Here is a 20,193-nt window from a genome sequence, read left to right on the forward strand (position 1 = left end):
AGGAGAGAGACTGCAGGAAGAGGAGGGAGAGCAGATTTGAGAGGAAGATGATGAAATTCATTTAGATAGGAGTGAATTCAAAACTTATGAGACATTCCAAGTGGGCACATCCAAAAGATAATTAGGTAGGTCTGTATCTTGAGGAAAAGGTTTAAAGATTCCTGAATCATCAGGGTACTTGTGTTAGGTAAAACCATAAGAGTGAATATCATCCCAGTGGAGTATGTAGAGTAATTTTCAAAAAGGGCCAAGGATGACACCCTGAGAAACACCAACTTTGCGATAAGTGATAGAGGAATCTGTAAGAGAACCTGAGCAGGAGGAATAGTAATAGGAAGAATTTTTTTCTTTTAAGCCTTGGGGAAGAGGACTATTTTTCCCCCTAAGATGTATACAGAAAACTAAATGTCTGCAATCTATGGAGATGGCATCTTGCTTCCACTCATTTATTTCTCACTGTCTAATAAGTCATGTCTGACGGTATTATACCTTTCTTAAGTATATAATAGGCAGGGAGATTCTCTAAACCTAGGAGGGGTGGTGATGGTCCTGCCTTAGGATTTTTGTATTATTTTAGGAAAATTTAGAAAAATTTTAGATTTTTATTCTAACTCATATTCTTAAGACAATTTTTCCTTTTCCTAGAACTGTTCATGGGATAATAAAATAAGTATTAAAGACAGAGAAGTGATATTTTATTATGAAGTCAAATCACCTTTTATTCAGAAAAAAAATCCAGGAAAGTCTGACTTGAAAGAAGACAATTTCATGTCTACTATGAGATGGCAAAGTCCTTGACTCAGCCCTGTTGGTTTGAACTCTTGCATAGAGAACAGGAATGGCAATGAAAAAATACTTGACTCTGATCAATGTTATGGGAAAGATTTTCCAAAATAATATTTTTCAGTTTCATGCCAAAATGAACTCAGACTAGCAATATTTCAAGATAATATTGGTATATATTGAATTGGAGCACAAAGGATTGATATTTTTTTCTGCTTTGAAATTTAACACTTCACCTTTGGTGTCCCCACATAGTCACTTGTACATCCCCCAAGTCATAACCACAACATGATCTTTAAGCACTCAAGTACCTCTGAATACTACCGGTATTATCCAACCCTGGTTGGGAAATAAGTGTTTCAGCTAATCTAAAGTTGCTTATACTGACTTAATCATTAATTATTTTTATAAGATTGTAATATGCAATATTAGAATTCACCTCCATCTTTGCAGTTATTAGTTTAGTTTCAGTAAAATTCCTTTCAGCACGGTTCGGCTAGTTGAGGGTTGGCTTAGTGAAGTGAACAGGTTGGTAGTTGATTCCTACAATATTTTTTAAAAACATACACATCTTCAAACATTTTTATGAAGAATTACAATATTTGAAAAATATTTGGAGTTTGGTACAATGTATCTCACTACAGAATAATTAATTTTGAACTTTAATCCAATATTTTTTAGTAAAGAAACAACAAATTTATATATGTGTAATATAGCTGTTCAGACCTCTCTCTGACACTTTCTCATGTAACTGCAATTACTTGATCATACTGTGCCTTTATAGAGATGTAATATAGCTTCAAAGATTTGCCTTTGTCTTTTAAAGTCTATATTGTATATTAAGAAACATGCAGCAGAGTGAATTCATTTTGATAAGCATTGTCTTTTCAAAGCATTGGTTACTTTTAATGACATTTGGCAATGTCTATGTAGATGTGCATAAAAATATAAATTCTTGCCGTCTGACATGGGTTTTTCTGGCTTTCTGTGCCTTTATCATTCAGTGTTTTCCTCTTGGTTACCTAAACTTTCACCAGTTGAATTTGAGTTTTTCAGTTTGTGTTTTAACCAGTTTTTTTTTTCCATTTATTTTTTTCATTTTTCTGTCATTCTGGTGCAGGGCATTTCTGATCTGCAATTGTTCTGTAATATGTCTTAGCAAATTGTAAGTGATGTGAAATATAATGTGTATACTCATTTTCCTTAAGGTATAGTTAAGTATTTTTAAATCAAAATCAGTTACCTAGAGTTTTGAAATTTAGAAAAAACAGTAATCCCATTCTCTATTTCCCTGACACACTAAATGTGTGCAGTCTGACTTTAAACACAAACTCTAAGGAGTTTCCAGGAGTGTCAAGTATTAGGGAAAATGTTTTAACTTTGTTGCACAGAAATGTTTGCAGATCAGCATTGCTGACTACCAAAAAGGAAATTGTAACGTACGTCATCTAATTTTCAGTTGTGCTTCCATGTTGCTGCAGTGAAATTCTGTGCATCAAAATAATTGGCCTTCATGTACTAGATGTGATTCAGTTACATCTGAAGTTTTTAATGAAAATATGCAAACTGAGTGAATCCTAATTTTTCCATATATTTTTATAGCTTTCTTGTCTCTGATAGCATCTCATTTGCCATCTTCTTTTTTTCTGTTTGTTAGTCAATCAGGAAAAAATTGCATCTTTAAATTTTTTAATTTGCTAGTTTTTTCAGAACTGTTTAAATAATATAATTTTCTAAAATCTGGTTGTGACAAAGATCACTTAGTTTTCCCAGAGCTTTACTTCATGAAAATGGCTTTCTTTTTTTCACATCTAAGCTTGGTTTTTCTTCAGAGCAGTATTTACATATTTTAAAGAAAATTTCTAGTTAACACATTATAGTGAAATCTTGCTCATAATGAAACATTTTAAAGAGCTTATTAAAATGTTTGCTTAGTATTCATGTTTATCTTACAATCAGACTCGGTGGTAACAGGGAAAAATCTTTTAATACCTCTTAACATGAGCAAATATCTATTTGAAGAGTTATCAGAAACTTTGAAATTCTACTTGATTTTACTTAGTATCCTTAGCTAACTACACTTTTAGAATTGTACACAGTTATTTACTTTAGAATGATCTTAATTAGAAATTAAAAGACAAACTATTTTTACCCTTTGACTTTAAATGAAGCCTAAGATGAAACTCTAAGAACTGTTTTTTAGATAAGTGCTTAACATATCTATGTTTGTTTATAGAAAACTTACACTTGTTTGTAGAAAAATTTATAGGCATCCCAATATTTGTTAAATATTTAAACTATATTCCTTCAACCTTTTAAGGAAGGGATATATTTACTAACATTTCTGTATATTGATTCATAACATTATTCTGGATAATGCATTTTAAATACCTTTTTTTAATCCTAGGGTTTTCTTTAAGTATATTTGCTTGAACTTCATCTAATTTTTATCTTTTCCCCTAAAATTATGTCACCTGAAAACATTCCATTGCATTTTCTTACCTAGACTGAGTGAAGCAGAAGCACCCAGATTACTAATATTTTTATTTACCTAATATTTTTATTTACCTAAATGAAAGTCTGCCATAGATTTTACTTTTAAATAGTGCTCTTCCTTGTCAGACAGCTAGAACATTTGATCATTAGTCCCCTGAATTCCCAAAACTATGGAAAACATTCACCAGTTTGCTTGCAAATCAACTCTGCTGCATGCGTTCACAAGTTCATAAAGATTGCATGCTTTCTGTTTTCAATACAAACTGTATTTTTTTTTCATACCCATCCTTGCTTTTTATTTTTTATTTTTGTTTCCCTTTTCTTGGTTGGATGCCTGTGTGTGTTTATTCCAAATCCCTGTCCAGTCCTGGAGTTTGAACTACGGAAAGCCAAGGAGACCATTCAGGCCCTCCGAGCCAACCTGACAAAGGCTGCAGGTGGTGTACATAAAACTTTTTTGAGCCTTTTTCTACTTTGACAATGTAGAAGTAGCTGAGATATTTTCAAATGTAAAATAGTAAAATATTATTTATATTTTCTTTCATCAGAACACGAAGTTCCTTTACAGGAACGAAAAAATTACAAATCAAGTCCTGAAATTCAGGTGGGTGAGTGACAGATCTAAAAACACCTTCCACATAAAATGATAGCACAAGTATTGAAGGAGGAAAACTTATGGTATTGTATCTGCCTTTTATTTTGCCTCCAGGAGCCAATCAAACCTCTTGAAAAGAGAGCTCTAAACTTCTTAGTCAACGAATTTTTATTGAAGAATAACTACAAGCTTACATCAATAACCTTTTCCGATGAAAATGATGATCAGGTACAGGTTTTTTTTCTTTATTTATAACAATGATTTATTTTCTTTTTAACTTATAATTGACTTATTTTCTCTTTATCCAGTTTCTTTCATTTTTTAAAAAATTATCCGTAAAGTTCTATAAGGCTAGTTACCAAACACCTTTACTGGCCTACTCAGTCTAATATTCTGTTGGCTCATAGATTTATTTTTCTACATGAGGACTTCTCATTCTTTCCAGGTAGCTTTTTACAACTCCCCAGTAACAATATAATCTACTCATATTCACATGTATTTATAAAATGTGGGGGTTGTTTTTGCTTTAAAACATTTAGTTGGTAGTACAGATTAATGTATATTTATAAACCAGTTTAAGAACCTCCTCAATAGCACTATAATAATTAAAATGATAAATAGATAACAACAATTGAGAGAATATTTTGAATGAGAGTCAGAATATAAGGTGTATCTGTCTGAATAGGAGCTAGTTTTAGAACCTCATTATTTTCCTGATAAAATCTTCTGAGCAAAGAAATGGTGGCTTGTTTTAGAGTTATCTCCCAACTCTGGAATGTTTTGACATCTTAATGCTAATGGATCAGTTTGAATCTTGCCCTTAGGGAAGTAAGTACCAAAGAGTTTATTACGAAGAAATCAGGAGGCCATCATTTTGAGTCAGGTATATTCCATTGGTCCATAAAATATCCCATAGATCATTTAGCTAAAATAAAAGTTCTATAGGGAGATAGTTCAATTACTCCCTCAGTTATTGTAATATATTTGGCAAAAACTAAATGTAGTAAAATTAATAAACTATATAATTATTTTTTATTAAATGATAGTTTTATTGAACTATATAAAAGACAGTTAAACTAATATTTACCTAACATAAATGCTATACTTTACCATGATTATATTTTAGGAAAAGCATGTCTTATGATTAACCTAAATCACAAATTTAGGTTAATGATTAAACAATGAATAGGAAAAATGGTGAATATGTGAGAAACACTGAGAAGCCAAAATGAAGGCAGAAAAAGAAGAAAGGAGGAACAAAGAATATGTGGGACACAAAGAAAATGATAGCAAGATGGTAGATTTAAATCGTAGCCATTTAAATGTAAATGGTCTATCCTTCCCAATTAAAAGGCAGATTACCAGAGATTTCAAGCTGGCTGTCGATAATTGATAGAACAAGGTAATAGAAAATCAGTTAGGATACAGAATATGTGTGCTATGCCATCAACAAACTTGACATAAGTAAAATTTATAAGACACTCCATCCTTTAGTAGGCCAGATACATATTTTCAAGTACGTATGAGTCACCTACCAAGATAGACCATATTATGGGTGGTAAAGCAAGTCTTAATATTTAAGAGGATTTAAGTAATATAAAGTGTGTTCTCTGATGACAATAAAATTAAATGATGAGTCAGTAACAAAGATAGATGGAAAATCCTTAAATATTTGTAATCAGGTATTTCCAAATAATACATAAGTTAAAGAAGAAATCAAAAGGGAAATTATAAAGTATTTTGAACTGAATGAAGATGAAAACAAAACCTATCAAAATGTGCAGGATGTAGCTAAAGCAGTACTTAGAGTGAAATTTATAGCCCTGAATGTTTATAATAGAAAGGAGAGGTTTCAAATCCATGAAATCAGCTTCTACCTTAAGAAACTAGAAAAAGAAAAGTAAACAAAGCCCAAAGTAAGCAGAAGAAAGGAAGACTAAAGATGACAGCATAAATTAGTGATACAGGCAACAGAAAACAATAGCGAAAAATCCATAAAACAAAAAATTGATTTTTGGAATCAGTAAAATTGATAAACATCTAGCATGACTGATTAGGAAAAAGGGAAGAGAAGCAAATTATCAGAATCTGGAATGAGCAAAGTTACAGCACTACAGATTTTACTTATATTAGAAGGATAAAAAGGGAATTTTATGAACAGCTTTACTTGAAAGAAGACAACTGCCAAAGCAGTTGCCAATCTTCCTTTTTTTTTTTCCTTCTTCCCAAAGCCCCCCAGTACATAGTTGTATATTCTAGTTGTAGGTCCTTCTGACTCTGCGATGTGGGATGGCACCTCAGCATGGCTTGATGAGCAGTGCTAGGTCCGTGCCAGGATCCGAACCTGTGAAACCCCGGGCCACCAAAGCAGAGTGTGCACACTTAACCGCTCGGCCATGGGCCCAGACCAGAACACTTTATTTATTGAAGAAATTGAATTTGTGCTTAAAAACCTTCCCACAAGGAAAACTCCAGGTCTCGATGGCTTTACTTGTGAATGCTACCAAACATTTAATGAAAAAGTAATACCACTTCTCCACAAACTCTTCTAGAAATGGAAGAGAGGAGAATACTTCTAGACTCATTCTATGAGACCAGCATAAGTCTTATATGAAAAACATTATAAGCAAAACTAATTACAGGCTCATTTCCCTCATAAATATAGATGCGGCAATTCTACATAACATTTTACTATATCAAATCCAACAATATGTAAAAAGGCTAATACATTATGACCGAATGGTTATCCACGTAGTGCAAGTTTGATTTAATATCCAAAAATCAGTCATTATAATTCACCATAATAAGAAACTAAAAGAGAAAAAAAATTGTATTATCATCTCAGAAGATGCAGAATGAATATCCATTACCCATAAAAACTTTAAAGAAACTGGGACTAGAGAGGAATGTCCTCAACCTCATAAAAGACATTTACAGAAAACCTATCACTAACATCACCTTAATGGTGGAAGATGAAGAACAAAGGATGTCTGTTCTCACTACTTCTATGGAACATCATACTGAAGATTCTAGCCAATACAAGGCAAGAAAAAGAAAGAAAGGGCACACATTTTGGAAAGGAAAAAATAAAACTGTCTTTATTCATTGATGACATGATAGATACTTATATAAAAAAATTGTATGGACTATCCAAAAAAGGTACTAAAACTAATAAGTGATTTTAGCAAGGTTGTAGGATACAAGATCAGTAAAAAGATCAATTGTATTTCTGTATGCTAGCAACAATTAGAAATCAAAATTTTAAAAATACCGTTTACAAAAGTATCAGAAAACAGGAAGTACTTAGGGATAAATCTGATAAATGCTTGTATACTGAACTATTATACATACTGAGAGAACCTAAAGAAGACATAAATAGAGAGAGACATTGTGCTCATAGATCAGAAGACTCAATGTTGTCAAAGTGTCAGTTTCCCCAAATTGATTTGTATTTTCAATGCAATCCCAATCAAAATCTCACCAGCATTTTTGTAGAGATTAATTAGTTTATTCTAAAGTTCATACAGAAATGGAAAGAACCTAGTATAACCAAAACAACTTTAATAAAGAAGAGCAAAGTCGGGGGACTTAAACTACCTGACTTCAAGATATTGTAGTCAAGATGCTGTTTTATCAGCGTAGAGATAGACGAGTAGATCAATGGACCATGATAACGAGTCAAGAGATTGACTTACACTTAGATATCTTTTGATTTCTGACAAAATGCAAAGTAAATTTCATGCAGAGAGAATAGTGTTTTTTACAGTTGGTACTGGAACCATAATCTAATACCAAGAGCTCCCTGGCTCCCAGCATCATTGCTCTACAGTCTGCTATAGGAAATAAGCATGCTCCTAAGGACTGCCACACTCCAGACTTTGTCCCTTTCTTACTCCTAGTGCATCTCTTTTTTTCACCATGTTAATATCCCCACTTTCCTAATCTCTCACATCAGTCGTCTCTCCTGCCTTCTGCTTTAATTCTTCCTTAACAATTCCAAATTTGTAAGCACCCTCAACTTTCTTTTTAGCTTATCGTTCTACCTGCCTCTCCAACATTATCTTTTGCATATTCATTATAATCATGCCAAACCTAAGGGTTTGCATCTCCCTGAACATATCTGGCTCCTTCAGAGCTTTGTGTTTTTGCTCATTCTTCCCCTTGTCTCTGAAATAATTAGTTCCCCTATCCTCTCATTGCTGTGTGCCTTGTAAATACCTAAACCTTTTCCAAGAGAGCGCACAGGTCATCACCTTTCAGAAACTTTCTTTTTTTTTTTTTTTTTTAAGATTTTATTTTTCCTTTTTCTCCCTAAAGCCCCCTGGTACATAGTTGTGTATTTTTAGTTGTAAGTCCTTCTAGTTGTGGCATGTGGGACGCCGCCTCAACGTGGCCTGACCAGCGGTGCCATGTCCATGCCCAGGATCTGAACCGGTGAAACCCTGGGGTGCCGAAGCAGAGCACATGGACTTAACCACTCGGCCACAGGGCCGGCCCCCAGAAACTTTCTTACCCCCTACCTCGAGACAGAAATTGACTCCTTTCTCTGAATTCTTGATAGTTCTTCAATCATTTAGATTCTACCTATTTCTTTATGTCCCTGCTCTTTAACTGTGAGAGCCCCTTAATAGTGACAATATTTTATCCCTGCTTCTAAGCACAGGGTAGATATGTGATAAATACTGAATGAATATATATGGATCAATGGGCATTTGAATAATATGTATAATACTCATTTTGTATTTTTTTTAAAAGCTTAAATTTGTTTAGTTCTTGTAGGCTGAGCACTGTGTTAAGGCCTTAATAGACATTTTATTTTATCCTTACAAAAACCCTAAGAGGTAAGTATTATACCCATTTTACTGATGACCTGTTTAACTTTCAGATTAATTTTTAACAGTAATAAGTGGAGGCAGTTGTGAAATTCATACTTGGGTCTGATTTTCTCCAAAGCCCCCACTTTAATACCTATCTTTTATCTGCCTAAGATTTAACCCTCAAAAATAGCTATTCCCATTATTCAAATAAACCCTCAAAGGATTAAGAGTATCACATTTAGAACATTCAAATGAACATGGCATAGTTTCTCAAAGAGGGTTTCATAAATAAGTTATAAGATATCAAATTAGTGCTAAATTCTCCTATATTGGAGGAAGAAAGAGTGTTAGGGACACTGTATTTGCATGTGATTGATTACTCTGGAACTCTGTAAGCCTCTTCAGAAAATCTTTGCCCATAGAATGCTTGAGGTGCCGTGCCATTTTGTACTTTGATAGTAAAATTGTATTAGATTGAACTCAAGAGAATGTTTCATACACAACAAATCGAAGAGCAGCTATTTGGATTCTGAAAATTGCTAGAAGCATTTTTACTAATATAAATTAGATTCAAATAGCTACAGCAAGAAGGCAAGCAGATTAAGTTGCTTGCTTACCCACCAGAGATTACACTAAATACAGGTTGGAATAATAAAGGAAAAACAAAATTAATGCTATCAGTTAGTTTACTTGTAAATAATAGGTAAAACTTACGAACTAAGACTTTCTTAATCTAGACATGTTCTGTGACTTCAGGCAAATATTTAAGCGTATTTTACAAGCTTGAGAGTTAACACAAACTTTAAAGTTGAGCTTAGACTTGTGAGAGATTTAATAAAAAGATTGTATGTGCATCATGTTGACATCTTAAGACAGTTAAGCCTGTTTCCCTAGATTATCAGGAGGTTTACAAGAATAATATTGGACAGTGGAAGATGTAAAGTAAGCTTAAGAGTGACGTTTACTCACTTGGAACATACACTTTGACATTACAACAAAGTTATGGTTATGTTGGGTTTTCAGGATATCAGCAATAAGAAATAAAATGAATCTCAAAAATGCAGGATAAAATTGCCTCATAGATTTTTTTTTTATATTACTTTTTTTATCTTTTAGGATTTTGAACTATGGGATGATGTAGGATTAAACATTCCAAAACCTCCAGACTTATTGCAACTCTACCGAGATTTTGGAAATCATCAAGTGACTGGGAAAGATCTTGTGGATGTAGCCAGTGGAGTAGAAGAAGATGAGTTAGAGGCTCTTACACCAATTTTAGGCAACCTTCCTCCAACCCTTGAAGCTTCTCAGACTGTACAGGTGAGAGATATTAATTAACTAGTCAAGTCCACAAAATGTGTTTAAACGATGTAAAAGCACACTATGAGATCTTGAGTTTCTGTTTTTCTCCTGTTTTGATTTTAGAACTCCTTGCTAATACAAAAATTAGAAGATAAAATTAGTTTATTAAATAGTGAGAAGTGGTCTTTGATGGAGCAAATCGGAAGACTTGAAAGGTTAGTATTTAATCATTATTTCTAAAAAACCTCTTAATGTTTTGGAATAAACTGGCAGATTATATAAATATATAAAATAACATTTCAGTTATAAGAATTAATTTTTCATATTCTGATGTTTCTGAATGTCTTATAATTGCTTTATATATTTAATATGTCCTTTTTCCCCAAAAAAGTTATTAAGTCTATGTAATAATCATAGAATCAATTATGTCAATCATATAACCAAGAAGTAAGATAGTTTTTTACTTCTGAGTTGTGTCAGTATTAATAAAATAACTCCTTCACATTGGTGTTGTACATATTTCCCATTCATTATTTCATTTAATTCTTATAATAATCCTGTGAGTTAGATGGAATTATCCCCATTTTGCAAATGAAGAAAAGAAAGTTAAGTGCTAATCCAAAGCAGAGTTTGTAAGGCCATTTTTATATTTTATTGGTAAGAGTTTCTCACTACCCTTTTAGGTATATGGAACTTGAGAGTATATGGTACAGAAAAGATTAATCAGTTGCCAAACCATTTTCTATTAATATGTTACACTCTTAAAGCATTAAACCCGTTATGAGGTTTAGGCTATTGCCAAAATTTTAAAAAATACAGTTCTCTGATAACTTCTCTTTTTTTCTATAGTGAAATGAACTTCCTCAAAAATGAACACTTTGCCATCTCAGCAATTTGTGACTCTGTTCAACCTTCTTTGGATCAGTCTTCCCACAAAGACTCTGAAGACAGTGAACAGAATCCAGTTACAAATAGTTCAGACAAGGGACAAAACAAGGATATCCATCTTTCAAAATCAGATGAAGTTGATTCCACTATTCCTAAAGAGAATTTCCCAAATTCTTTCCCCAGGAGAGAAAGAGAAGGAATGCCATCTTCCTCTCCATCAAGTAAAAACACAGTCCATTTTGATAAACCCAACAGGTTAGTATGCATCCTATGTTTTGAAATGCGTTTTTCAGCTATTTAGTACATTGTCAAACAGGAAGAGCTTCAGTTCTTGTTTTGCGGATCAGATGTATGAATTTTTATGTTTGTCATGAACTTAACATGTAGAAAAGTACATGTCACCAAAAAAAATCACAAAGTAATTACTAAGTTAAATTACATTAAAGGGGAATAAACCATAAATGGGGTAGATTCTATCTTAGCCAAGTGCTTAAACCCATAAATAATATGTACATTCTTTGTTGCTGTAAATGCTTTTACCCAGTGCTTTTTAAAAGCTTTTCTTCTGTTCTTCCATCATTATCAGACTCAGTAGAAGATTTTGGTACTGCATAGTTGCCTATGCTAAATAGAGGAATAGTGTTTGCTCCTAGTCCTTTTTTTTGTAACTGCTTCCTATTACTAATACTGATTCGTTAATATTTTCTCACTTCATTTATTTAATTTTGTCACAGTGATTGTACTCAGATGGCAAAAGCATGCTCCCTGCCCTTCGTGATCATGTTTCTAGTGGAGGAGACAAAATATAATTAAAAATTTTTTAGGTTGTAATGTGAAAAAGTAATTTTAAGAAAGGAATATTTACTGAGCTGTTTTTATATGTCAGGCACAGTTCTAAATGCTTTATGTATACTAACTTATTTAATCCTCACAAATATGCTATGGTATATTCTGAGCCACAAAGTCATGCTTCTTCCTGTTAAATAGAAAGATGTGATACCCGCTGTTGGAATATAATAGTAAAGCATGGCTAATTTGTTTTAGACTTACAGATACCTAGTATTAGTGAAAAGTATTTGATTTTTTTTCTTCCTTTTTTTTGTGCTGAGGAAGATTAGCCCTGAGCTAACATCTGTTGCCAGTCTTCCTCTTTTTTTGCTTAAGGAAGATTAACATTGAGCTAGCATCTGTGCCAGTCTTCCTCCATGTGGGTCGCCACCACAGCATAGCCAACAACTGGTGTTGGTCTGCACCTGGGATTCAAACCTGCTTACCCAGGCCACCGAAGCAGAGTGTGCCAAACTGAACCACTACGTTACAGAGCCAACCCCTTGATTTTTTTTTTTAAAGCAAAGCTTTCCACTCATGAGCCACAACTTTTCGTGTGCCTACTAGGTATATTTTTTCCTTAGGTATTATGGAGGTTACACAGTTGAAATAAACATGGCCCACTCCTCAAGGTGCATTTATTCTATTACGTATAAGATATAGTAGTAAAAATCTTATGATACTCAACAGTAATGGCATTTGTAGTAGTTCTTTAGTGTTTAGGAGTACTTCCATGTATCTCCTTCAGTACTGTAAAGGCATTCTCTGAAGAAGGATGATTGTTAAATTTGTTCAACTAATTTTTATAGTTCTTAACTATGTGCCTGGCAGTGTTAACGGGGAATATAATAGCAAGCAAAACATATGGTAATCCCTCAGTCATAGACCTTACAGTATGAGAGAGACTGACAATCAGATGATTATAATAAAGTATGAAAGTAGTAATACAAGAGAAGTTCACCTTGCTTGGGAACAATCAGGGCGCTTAACCTAGTCATCAGAGCAGTAAAGGTTTCAGGGAAAAAGTGTTATCCAACCTGAGACTTAGTAACTAAGTAAGAGTTAACCAGGCAAAGAGGTAGGAGGAAGAGTGTTCCGCTAAGGGAGAATGGCATGTGCAAGGAGAACACCATACATTTAGTAAGGTTTACGCAAACAGTGCAAGCGAGAAGAATGACAAGAGATGAAGTTGGAGAATTAAGTGAAGACTAAGTCATATAAGCCATGTTAACTCATTTTAGAGAGTTGGGACATGATGGTATCTAAGTTTTAGAAAGAGTCCTCTAGGTAAGGTAATCAGAGGGTAGCAAGACTGGAGAATAGGAGACTATTAGTATCTGTTGGAAGAATACAAGTAAGAAATGACTAAGACCTATCCTGTATTAGAAAGAAGTGGATAGATTTGCAAGATAGTTAGAAGGTAAAAGATTGATTAGATTTGGAGTTAAAAGGAAGGGAAGGATAAAGGGTGATTTGTGGTTTCTGAGTTGGGCGATTGGATGGTGTATGGCCCCCTCCATTGAAAGAATGTGGGAGAGGAACATAACTGAGCGAACAGGCTCAAGCTTTAGCACACTACTCTAACTCTGTAATCATAGAAATTACTGAGTACAACTTTGTGGTGTGTCCTAAATAACTTGTATTATGTACCTTCTGGTGTTAACCCTTTTCTGTAGATTGAGCACATAAAGTACAACTCTTAGTCATAATTTTATGAATTATGAATACTACATAGAGACCAGTGTTGGAAATAGAAATGTTTTAGCCTCCTTTATTAAACATAAATAGGCTAATGTTTTCAATTACAAAAAAATACTTTCTTTAATATATACCATGAATTTTGAATGAGCCTTTTTCTTCATTTATCTTTAATTTTCCTTTTTTTAATATAGGTTTCTAGCATTAAAGTTTATCTTTATTGTTATAGAGATCTTCAAAACTTTAATTCCTTTCAGCAACGTACCAGGTCAACCTTTGTATCCACTGTTACTTTTCATTCACATGACGTCAAGCTATGTTAAGATCAGCCATTATTGCTGATTTTTTTCCCCTTGTATAATTCTCCAGTGAAGTGTCCTTCAAGTCATTGATGGCTGAGAAATCCAGTTAACATTTGTGGGGTAGGATTAATGCAGAAATGGGAGTTATGACATGCAACTTACTATCTCCTTAAATGAGAAGGGTAACTGGTGTTGTCCTCTTTTCATTCAATATTTTCTTCTAGGAAATTGTCTCCTGCTTTCCACCAAGCACTACTCTCTTTTTGTCGAATGTCAGCAGATAGTCGTTTAGGATCAGAGGTAAATTATACCAGATATTCTTGCAACTTTCTTAAAACATTCAGTTTTTCTTCTCAGTATCTCATCCAAAAACAGCTGTGACAAGACTATTTCAGATACAAATCTATTATTTAAAATAATGCTGTAAGAAACAGTTCCTAAAATTTTAAGGAAGGTAATTGATTTTTTCTGTTCTTTGGATTAAAGCTTTGTTTAGTGTTAAAGTGACCTTTTGCAGTCAATTTTTAATTTGTTGTGTCTACTGACATATATGCCTCTCTGGTATAATTCAGAAAACCAATTAAAGTTTACATATTGTTTATATTTCAGTTATTTTTAGATTACTCCATTATTTTTATTCATTAGGAGTGGTCGTCTGTGATTGCTGAGTTTGTTAGCTCTCAGATTAGTCTTGTTCAAGTGCTTTTTAATTGTTGCAGGCTCCTCTTGAGTGGGTATTTTATTATTTTTTTCTCCTGTCTTTATACTCACTCCTCCCTTTCTGGGTGTTTTGCGGTTGATTACACTTGACCTGTCTTGGACCTCTCTCTGTCCCACAATGTCGTTGAGAATATGAAAGAGCCAGAGGATGGTTTGTTCGGATACAATTCTGGCAATCCTTATTATAAGACTGGGTCAGCCTTCTTGGGCCTCCCCTTGCATGCAGCTTCATTATACAAACTATTGCCTTAGGCAAGGATTGTAACTTGGTAGGCATCTTTTCAAGAACAAAAGAAAAACCATGAAAAGAAAAACACTGCCCTAGTCCTCTGTTATCCCTACTTGTTCCTAGAACTGAAGCCTAGTAGGCCTCTCTGACTTCACCCTTGCTTCCTAATGGTGTTTTAAATCCTTTTCTGGCCTACAGAAATGTTTATCCTGTTTGGGAACACAGTTGTTGTTCTCGTTATCATCATCGTAAGTTATAATTTGGGGTGTGTGTTTGGAGCAGAGGTGGTAGGGTCTAAAGCATGAACTTTAAGTACCATCATGCACAGAAGTTCTCCACTGTCATCATTTATTAATTCGTTGGTTTTCTAGGTGTCTCGGATTGCAGACAGTGAGAAAAGTGTTATGTTAATGCTGGGCCGCTGCCTGCCACACATTGTTCCTAATGTGCTGTTGGCAAAGAGAGAGGTGAGACACAGAAAAAGTATTTCATCCCACTAATCTCATCATGTTGTCCATTTTCTGTCATTTTGAAGTTTAGTGGTATATTTTTATTTTGTTAAAGTCTATTACTTGCAATCATATTCTTACTTTTGTGCATGCATCTCTGCTCCTAGAGAATGGTTTTACACCTCTGTCAGGTGAGTTCAGTAAAACTGCATGGTATTCATGTTTTTCCAATTTTGCTTAAAGCATCATTAGCTTCTGCAACACTAACTATTACTGTAGGTCCATTTATGTGCCATGAACACTGTCCGTTTTTTACGTTACCAGTTAACTAATTTATTTTATCACTGCTCTTGATATGATATGCTTGATGTCTGCAGAAATAGACATTCTTTGTATGGAAAATTAACAGAGACTAATAATGTAACTTTTCTTAAATGTACTTATAATTATCTGTTATAAATGTTAGGTTTATTATATTTGTTTGGCAATAATTACACTTGTCTTATGATGATAGAATAGTTATAATATTGACTAGAATAACTTTTGAAAGTACTTTTTTGTTTTTCTTGTAGCTAACCTTATTGACAGATGCTTTAACTATCCAAAGTACAGTAGCAAATATTTTAGTATACATAGCATATGTTATGAGCTATAAATACTGTATAAAGTTATCTGTAGAGTTATATTTGGCCAGTAAAAGATTAATAAAAAGTTATCTGTAATGTCATTTAAATGACAGTGGATGATTTATTTGCAAACAAGTTTATTTGAATTATTCATTTTATGAAATCAATTTCCAGTTCACAAAATTTCTTATAAAAAATAGGTTAAGAATATTTTAGAATGTATCATATAAGTTTCTTCCATTATCTTCTTAATATTTACCATTGGTTTCAATCATAATTCATGGGACCTACAGTATGATAGGTACACAGTGCATTGGCAAAACCCATATAAAGCTTATCCTTAATTATCCGTTTAGCTCAAGAAATTTGTACTGATCTTCAAGAAAACTTACATGTAGAGCTTTAAAAATTTTTATTCTTGTAAGTATTTTTAATTAAAAAAAGATTAAAATGACTGTTTTCTTACTGTTGGTTTTATTTTACCTAATATTTAAAAAATAGTTGTGAGATATTAACAAGTCTGGAAAATTTCCTGTGTCTTGAAGGATCAGTGTCCAATTTCAGATTGTTTTGCAGTTCTGCCTGGCAGAATGGTGTTTGAGCTTCTTTTCCTTTTTCAGCTTGTAACATAATCCATGCAATGCATTAATGTTTGCATCCTTTTTACTATGTTTCCTCAGTATAATCTTTAAAATGTCACAGAAACCTAATTGTTATGCAGTTTAAGCTTTTTTATTTTAATTTTCTCTTTTATTTATCACAGAAGACTACCACTAAAATCTGATTTTACTGCATGAAGTATTTATAACTTTGCATCATCAGTAATCAGATACATTATATATAAATATATATGTCTAGGCATATATATATATATATATATACACACACACACACACACATACACACAAACACACATATATTTCATTTGTGGTATGATGTTTACTTTTCTGGCTGATTTTAAGTTTTTTTATTTAAAAATATTTAAATACTTATAATTTCATGAAGAATTGATTATCTTTGTTTCATTGTTTATTCTATTTTATCAGAAAATTTACCGTTTATAATATACCAAAGTTTGTATTCTCTCGAAATTAAATTGATAATAATGAAGTATATTTTGGTTTGGTTTGACACCAATCCCAGGGCGTAAAAGGACAAAACTTTTATTTCATTTCACCTTTTGATATTGGATTACTTTTATTTAATATTTCACCTTAGTTCCTTAAATCTGTATTTTTTATAAGGTCTTGTGATTGAAGGATTAATATTTTGATTTCTTCTTAATTCTCAAGTTTTATATATTCTCTTACCAGTGTAAGCCTTTTTATTGGTATGTAAATACAATTAAAATGTCCTTCAGGGGCCAGCCTGGTGGCATAGTGAAGTTCACATGTGCCGATTCAGCAGCCCAGGGTTCACAGGTTCTGATCCCTGGTGCGGACCTAGCACCTCTCATCAAGACACACGCTGGCAGCATCCCACATAAAATAGAGGAAGATTGGCCAGATGGTAGCTCAGCAACAATCTTCCTCAAACAAAAAGAGGAAAATTGGCAGCAGATGTTGGCTCAGGGCTAATCTTCCTCACAAAAAAAATAATAAATGTCCTTCAGTAAACTGATTGATCATAGTAATATCCTAGTTAATTAAAGAAATAAAATATTAGAAACAGGGTTAAGGTTTTGATTAAGTAATATATTACATGGTTTAACATCTTTTAAATACAGTCATGCGTTGCTTGACAATGGGGGTATGTTCTGAAAAATACGTCGATAGGTGATTTTGTCGTTGTGTGAGCATCATAGAGTATACTTACACAAACCTAGATGGTATAGCCTAACTATCCACCTAGGCTATATGGTACTAATCTCATGGGATCACCGTCATACATGCAGTTTGTCATTGACTAGAACTTCCTGTGGCTCATGACTGTAAAAAAAGATGTACAACAAGAACTCTTCTTCTCCTGTCCCTGAACCACCATCCCACATGCAATAAATTTTATTAGCTTCTAGTGTATTCTTTCAAATCTTTTGCCCATTTTTTAATTGAATTATCTTTGTTTTTGAGTTGTAAGGTTCTGGATATTAAATCCTTGTCTCTTATATATGATTTGCAAATATTTTCTCCCATCCTGTAGGTTCTCTTTTCACATTTTTGATAATGTCCTTTATGGATAAATGTTTTTCATTTTTATAAAGTATAAAGTCTGACTTATCAATTCTTTTGTTGCTTGTATTTTTCGTGTCAAATCTAAGAATCCATTGCCAAATCTGAAGTCAGGAAGATAAACCCCTATGTTTTCTTCTAATAGTTTTTTAGCATTAGCTCTTAGATTTAGGTCATTATTCCATTTTGAGTTATTTTTTGTATATGAAGTGAGGCACGTGTCCAACTTTACTCTTTTCATGTGGTTAGCCACTTGTCCCAACACCTTTTGTTGAGGAGAAAATTGTTTCCTCGTTAAATGGTCATTGTCCCTTTGTCAAAAATCAGTTGGCTGTAGAGATTTGGATCTATTTCTCTCAATTGGATTTCAATTCTGTTCCACTGGTCTTTATGTTTATCCTTATACTTGTAGCACACTATTTTGATTATTATAGCTTTGTAGTAAGTTTTGCAGTTGAGAAGGATGAGTCCTCCAACTTTGTTTTCTTTTTCAATATTATGTAGCTGTTCAAGGCCCCTTGCAATTCCGTATGAATTTGATGCTCAGCTTTCATTTCTGCAATGAGGGTCATTGAAATTTTGATACAGAGTGCACTGAATTTGTAAATCACTTTGAAAAATACTGCCTTTCTAACAACATTGTCTTCCAGTTCATGAACATGGAATGCATGTTTATTTATGTCTTTAGTTGCTTTCAGCAGTGTTTTGTAGTTTTCAGTGTACATATCTTTCACTTCCTTGTTTAAATTTATTCCTAGATATTTTATTCTTTTGGATACTATTGTAAATGGAATTATTTCCTTAATTTACTTTTCAGGTTGTTCCCTGCTGGTGTACAGAAACAGAACTGATATTTGTGTGTTGATCTTACCTTGCAACTTTGCTGAATTTGTTTATTAGCTCTAGTAGTTTTTTGTGGATTCTGTGAGGTTTTTCAATATATAGAATCATGTTATCTGCAAATAGAGATAGTTTTGTTTCTTCCTCTCGAATTTGGATGGCTTTTATTTCTTCCTCTTGCTTAATTTCTCTGGCTAGGACTTCCAGTACAATGTTGAATAGTAGTGTTTTGAGAAAGCAGATATCCTTGCCTTGCTCCTGTTTCTCCTTTGAGTCCAATGCTAGCCATGAGTTTTTCGTAAATGCCCTTCATCATATTAAGGAAGTTTTCTTCTGTTCCTAGTTTGCAGAGTGTTTTTATCATGAAAGGGTGTTGAATTTTGTCAAATGCTTTTTCTGCATCAAGTGAGATAATGATTTTTTTCCCTTCGTTCTGTTGATGTGGTATAATACTTTGAGTGATTTTTTTCCTTTTTGGCTCGGGAAGATTTACCCTAAGCTAACATCTGTTGTCAATCTTCCTCTCTTCCCCTCTCCCCTGCCCAAAACCCCAATACATAGTTGTGTATTCTAGTTGTAAGTTCTTCTGGTTCTTCTATGTGAACCACTGCCGTATCATGGCTACTGACAGACAGTTGGTGTGGTTCTGCACCTGGGAACTGAACCTGGGCCACCAAAGCGGAGCACACCAAACTTTAAGCACTAGGCCATCAGGGCTGGTTCAGATTGATTTTTTTATATGTTGAACTATCCTTGCATTCCTGGGATAAATCTTACTTGGCCATGCTGTATACTCCTTTCAATATGTTGTTGGATTTGGCATTGGTATTTTATTGTGCATTTTTGAGTCTAAATTCATAAGGGATTTTGGCTATAGTTTTCTTCTGTTGTTCTATCTGTGTCTGATTTTGATATCAGGCTAATGCTGGCCTCATAGAGTGTTAGGAATTGTTCCTTCTCTTCTATTTTTTTGGAAGAGTTTGAGTAGGATCAGTATTATTTCTTCTTTAAATTTATTTTAGAATTCACAAGTAAAGCCATCTCATCCTGAACTTTTCATTGTTTTAAAGTTTTCTGTTACTGGTTCAAGCTCTTTACTTGTTATAGATCTGTTGAGATTTTTTATTTCTTCTTGAGTCAGTTTTGGTAATTTATATGATTCTAGGAATTAGTTAATTTTATCTTATCTGATTGGTTGGTGAACTGTTATTTATGGTATTCACTTATAATCCTTTTAATTTTTGTAAGGTGGTTACAAGTGTCCCTTCCTTCATTTCTGATTCTAGTTATTTGCATCTTATGTTTTTTTAGTCAGTTGAGCTAAAATTTGTCAATTTTGTTTATCTTTTTTTTCTATTTTATTTTTTATTGAGGTTATGATGGTTTACAACCTTGTGAAATTTCAGTTGTACATTATTATTTGTCAGTCATATTATAGGTGCACCACTTCAC

General features: G+C 33.3%; 1 protein-coding gene across 26 annotated transcripts in view; it reads left to right on the forward strand.

The window, feature by feature from the left end:
- Positions 1–20,193, forward strand: part of RELCH (RAB11 binding and LisH domain, coiled-coil and HEAT repeat containing) — a 114,728-nt gene that overhangs the window by 30,062 nt on the left and 64,473 nt on the right. For 14 of the 26 annotated variants that reach the window (XR_011421089.1, XR_011421088.1, XR_011421090.1 and 11 more), the window contains 8 exons: positions 3,645–3,716; positions 3,828–3,883; positions 3,989–4,102; positions 9,808–10,011; positions 10,117–10,208; positions 10,843–11,136; positions 13,934–14,009; positions 15,030–15,125. Coding sequence is in view for 19 of the 26 variants with exons in the window: in XM_005612967.4 (XP_005613024.2) it covers positions 3,645–3,716; positions 3,828–3,883; positions 3,989–4,102; positions 9,808–10,011; positions 10,117–10,208; positions 10,843–11,136; positions 13,934–14,009; positions 15,030–15,125 (1,004 nt within the window). In the remaining 7 variants the exon portion in view is untranslated. Of the gene's footprint in view, positions 1–3,644; positions 3,717–3,827; positions 3,884–3,988; positions 4,103–9,807; positions 10,012–10,116; positions 10,209–10,842; positions 11,137–13,933; positions 14,010–15,029; positions 15,126–15,274; positions 15,299–20,193 lie in introns of all 26 variants that reach the window. The other 12 variants (XR_011421086.1, XR_011421084.1, XM_014727837.3 and 9 more) reach the window with 3 other exon arrangements.

This window comes from Equus caballus, chromosome 8 (genome assembly GCF_041296265.1).
Source record: "Equus caballus isolate H_3958 breed thoroughbred chromosome 8, TB-T2T, whole genome shotgun sequence".
Classification (NCBI taxonomy): Eukaryota; Metazoa; Chordata; class Mammalia; order Perissodactyla; family Equidae; genus Equus; species Equus caballus.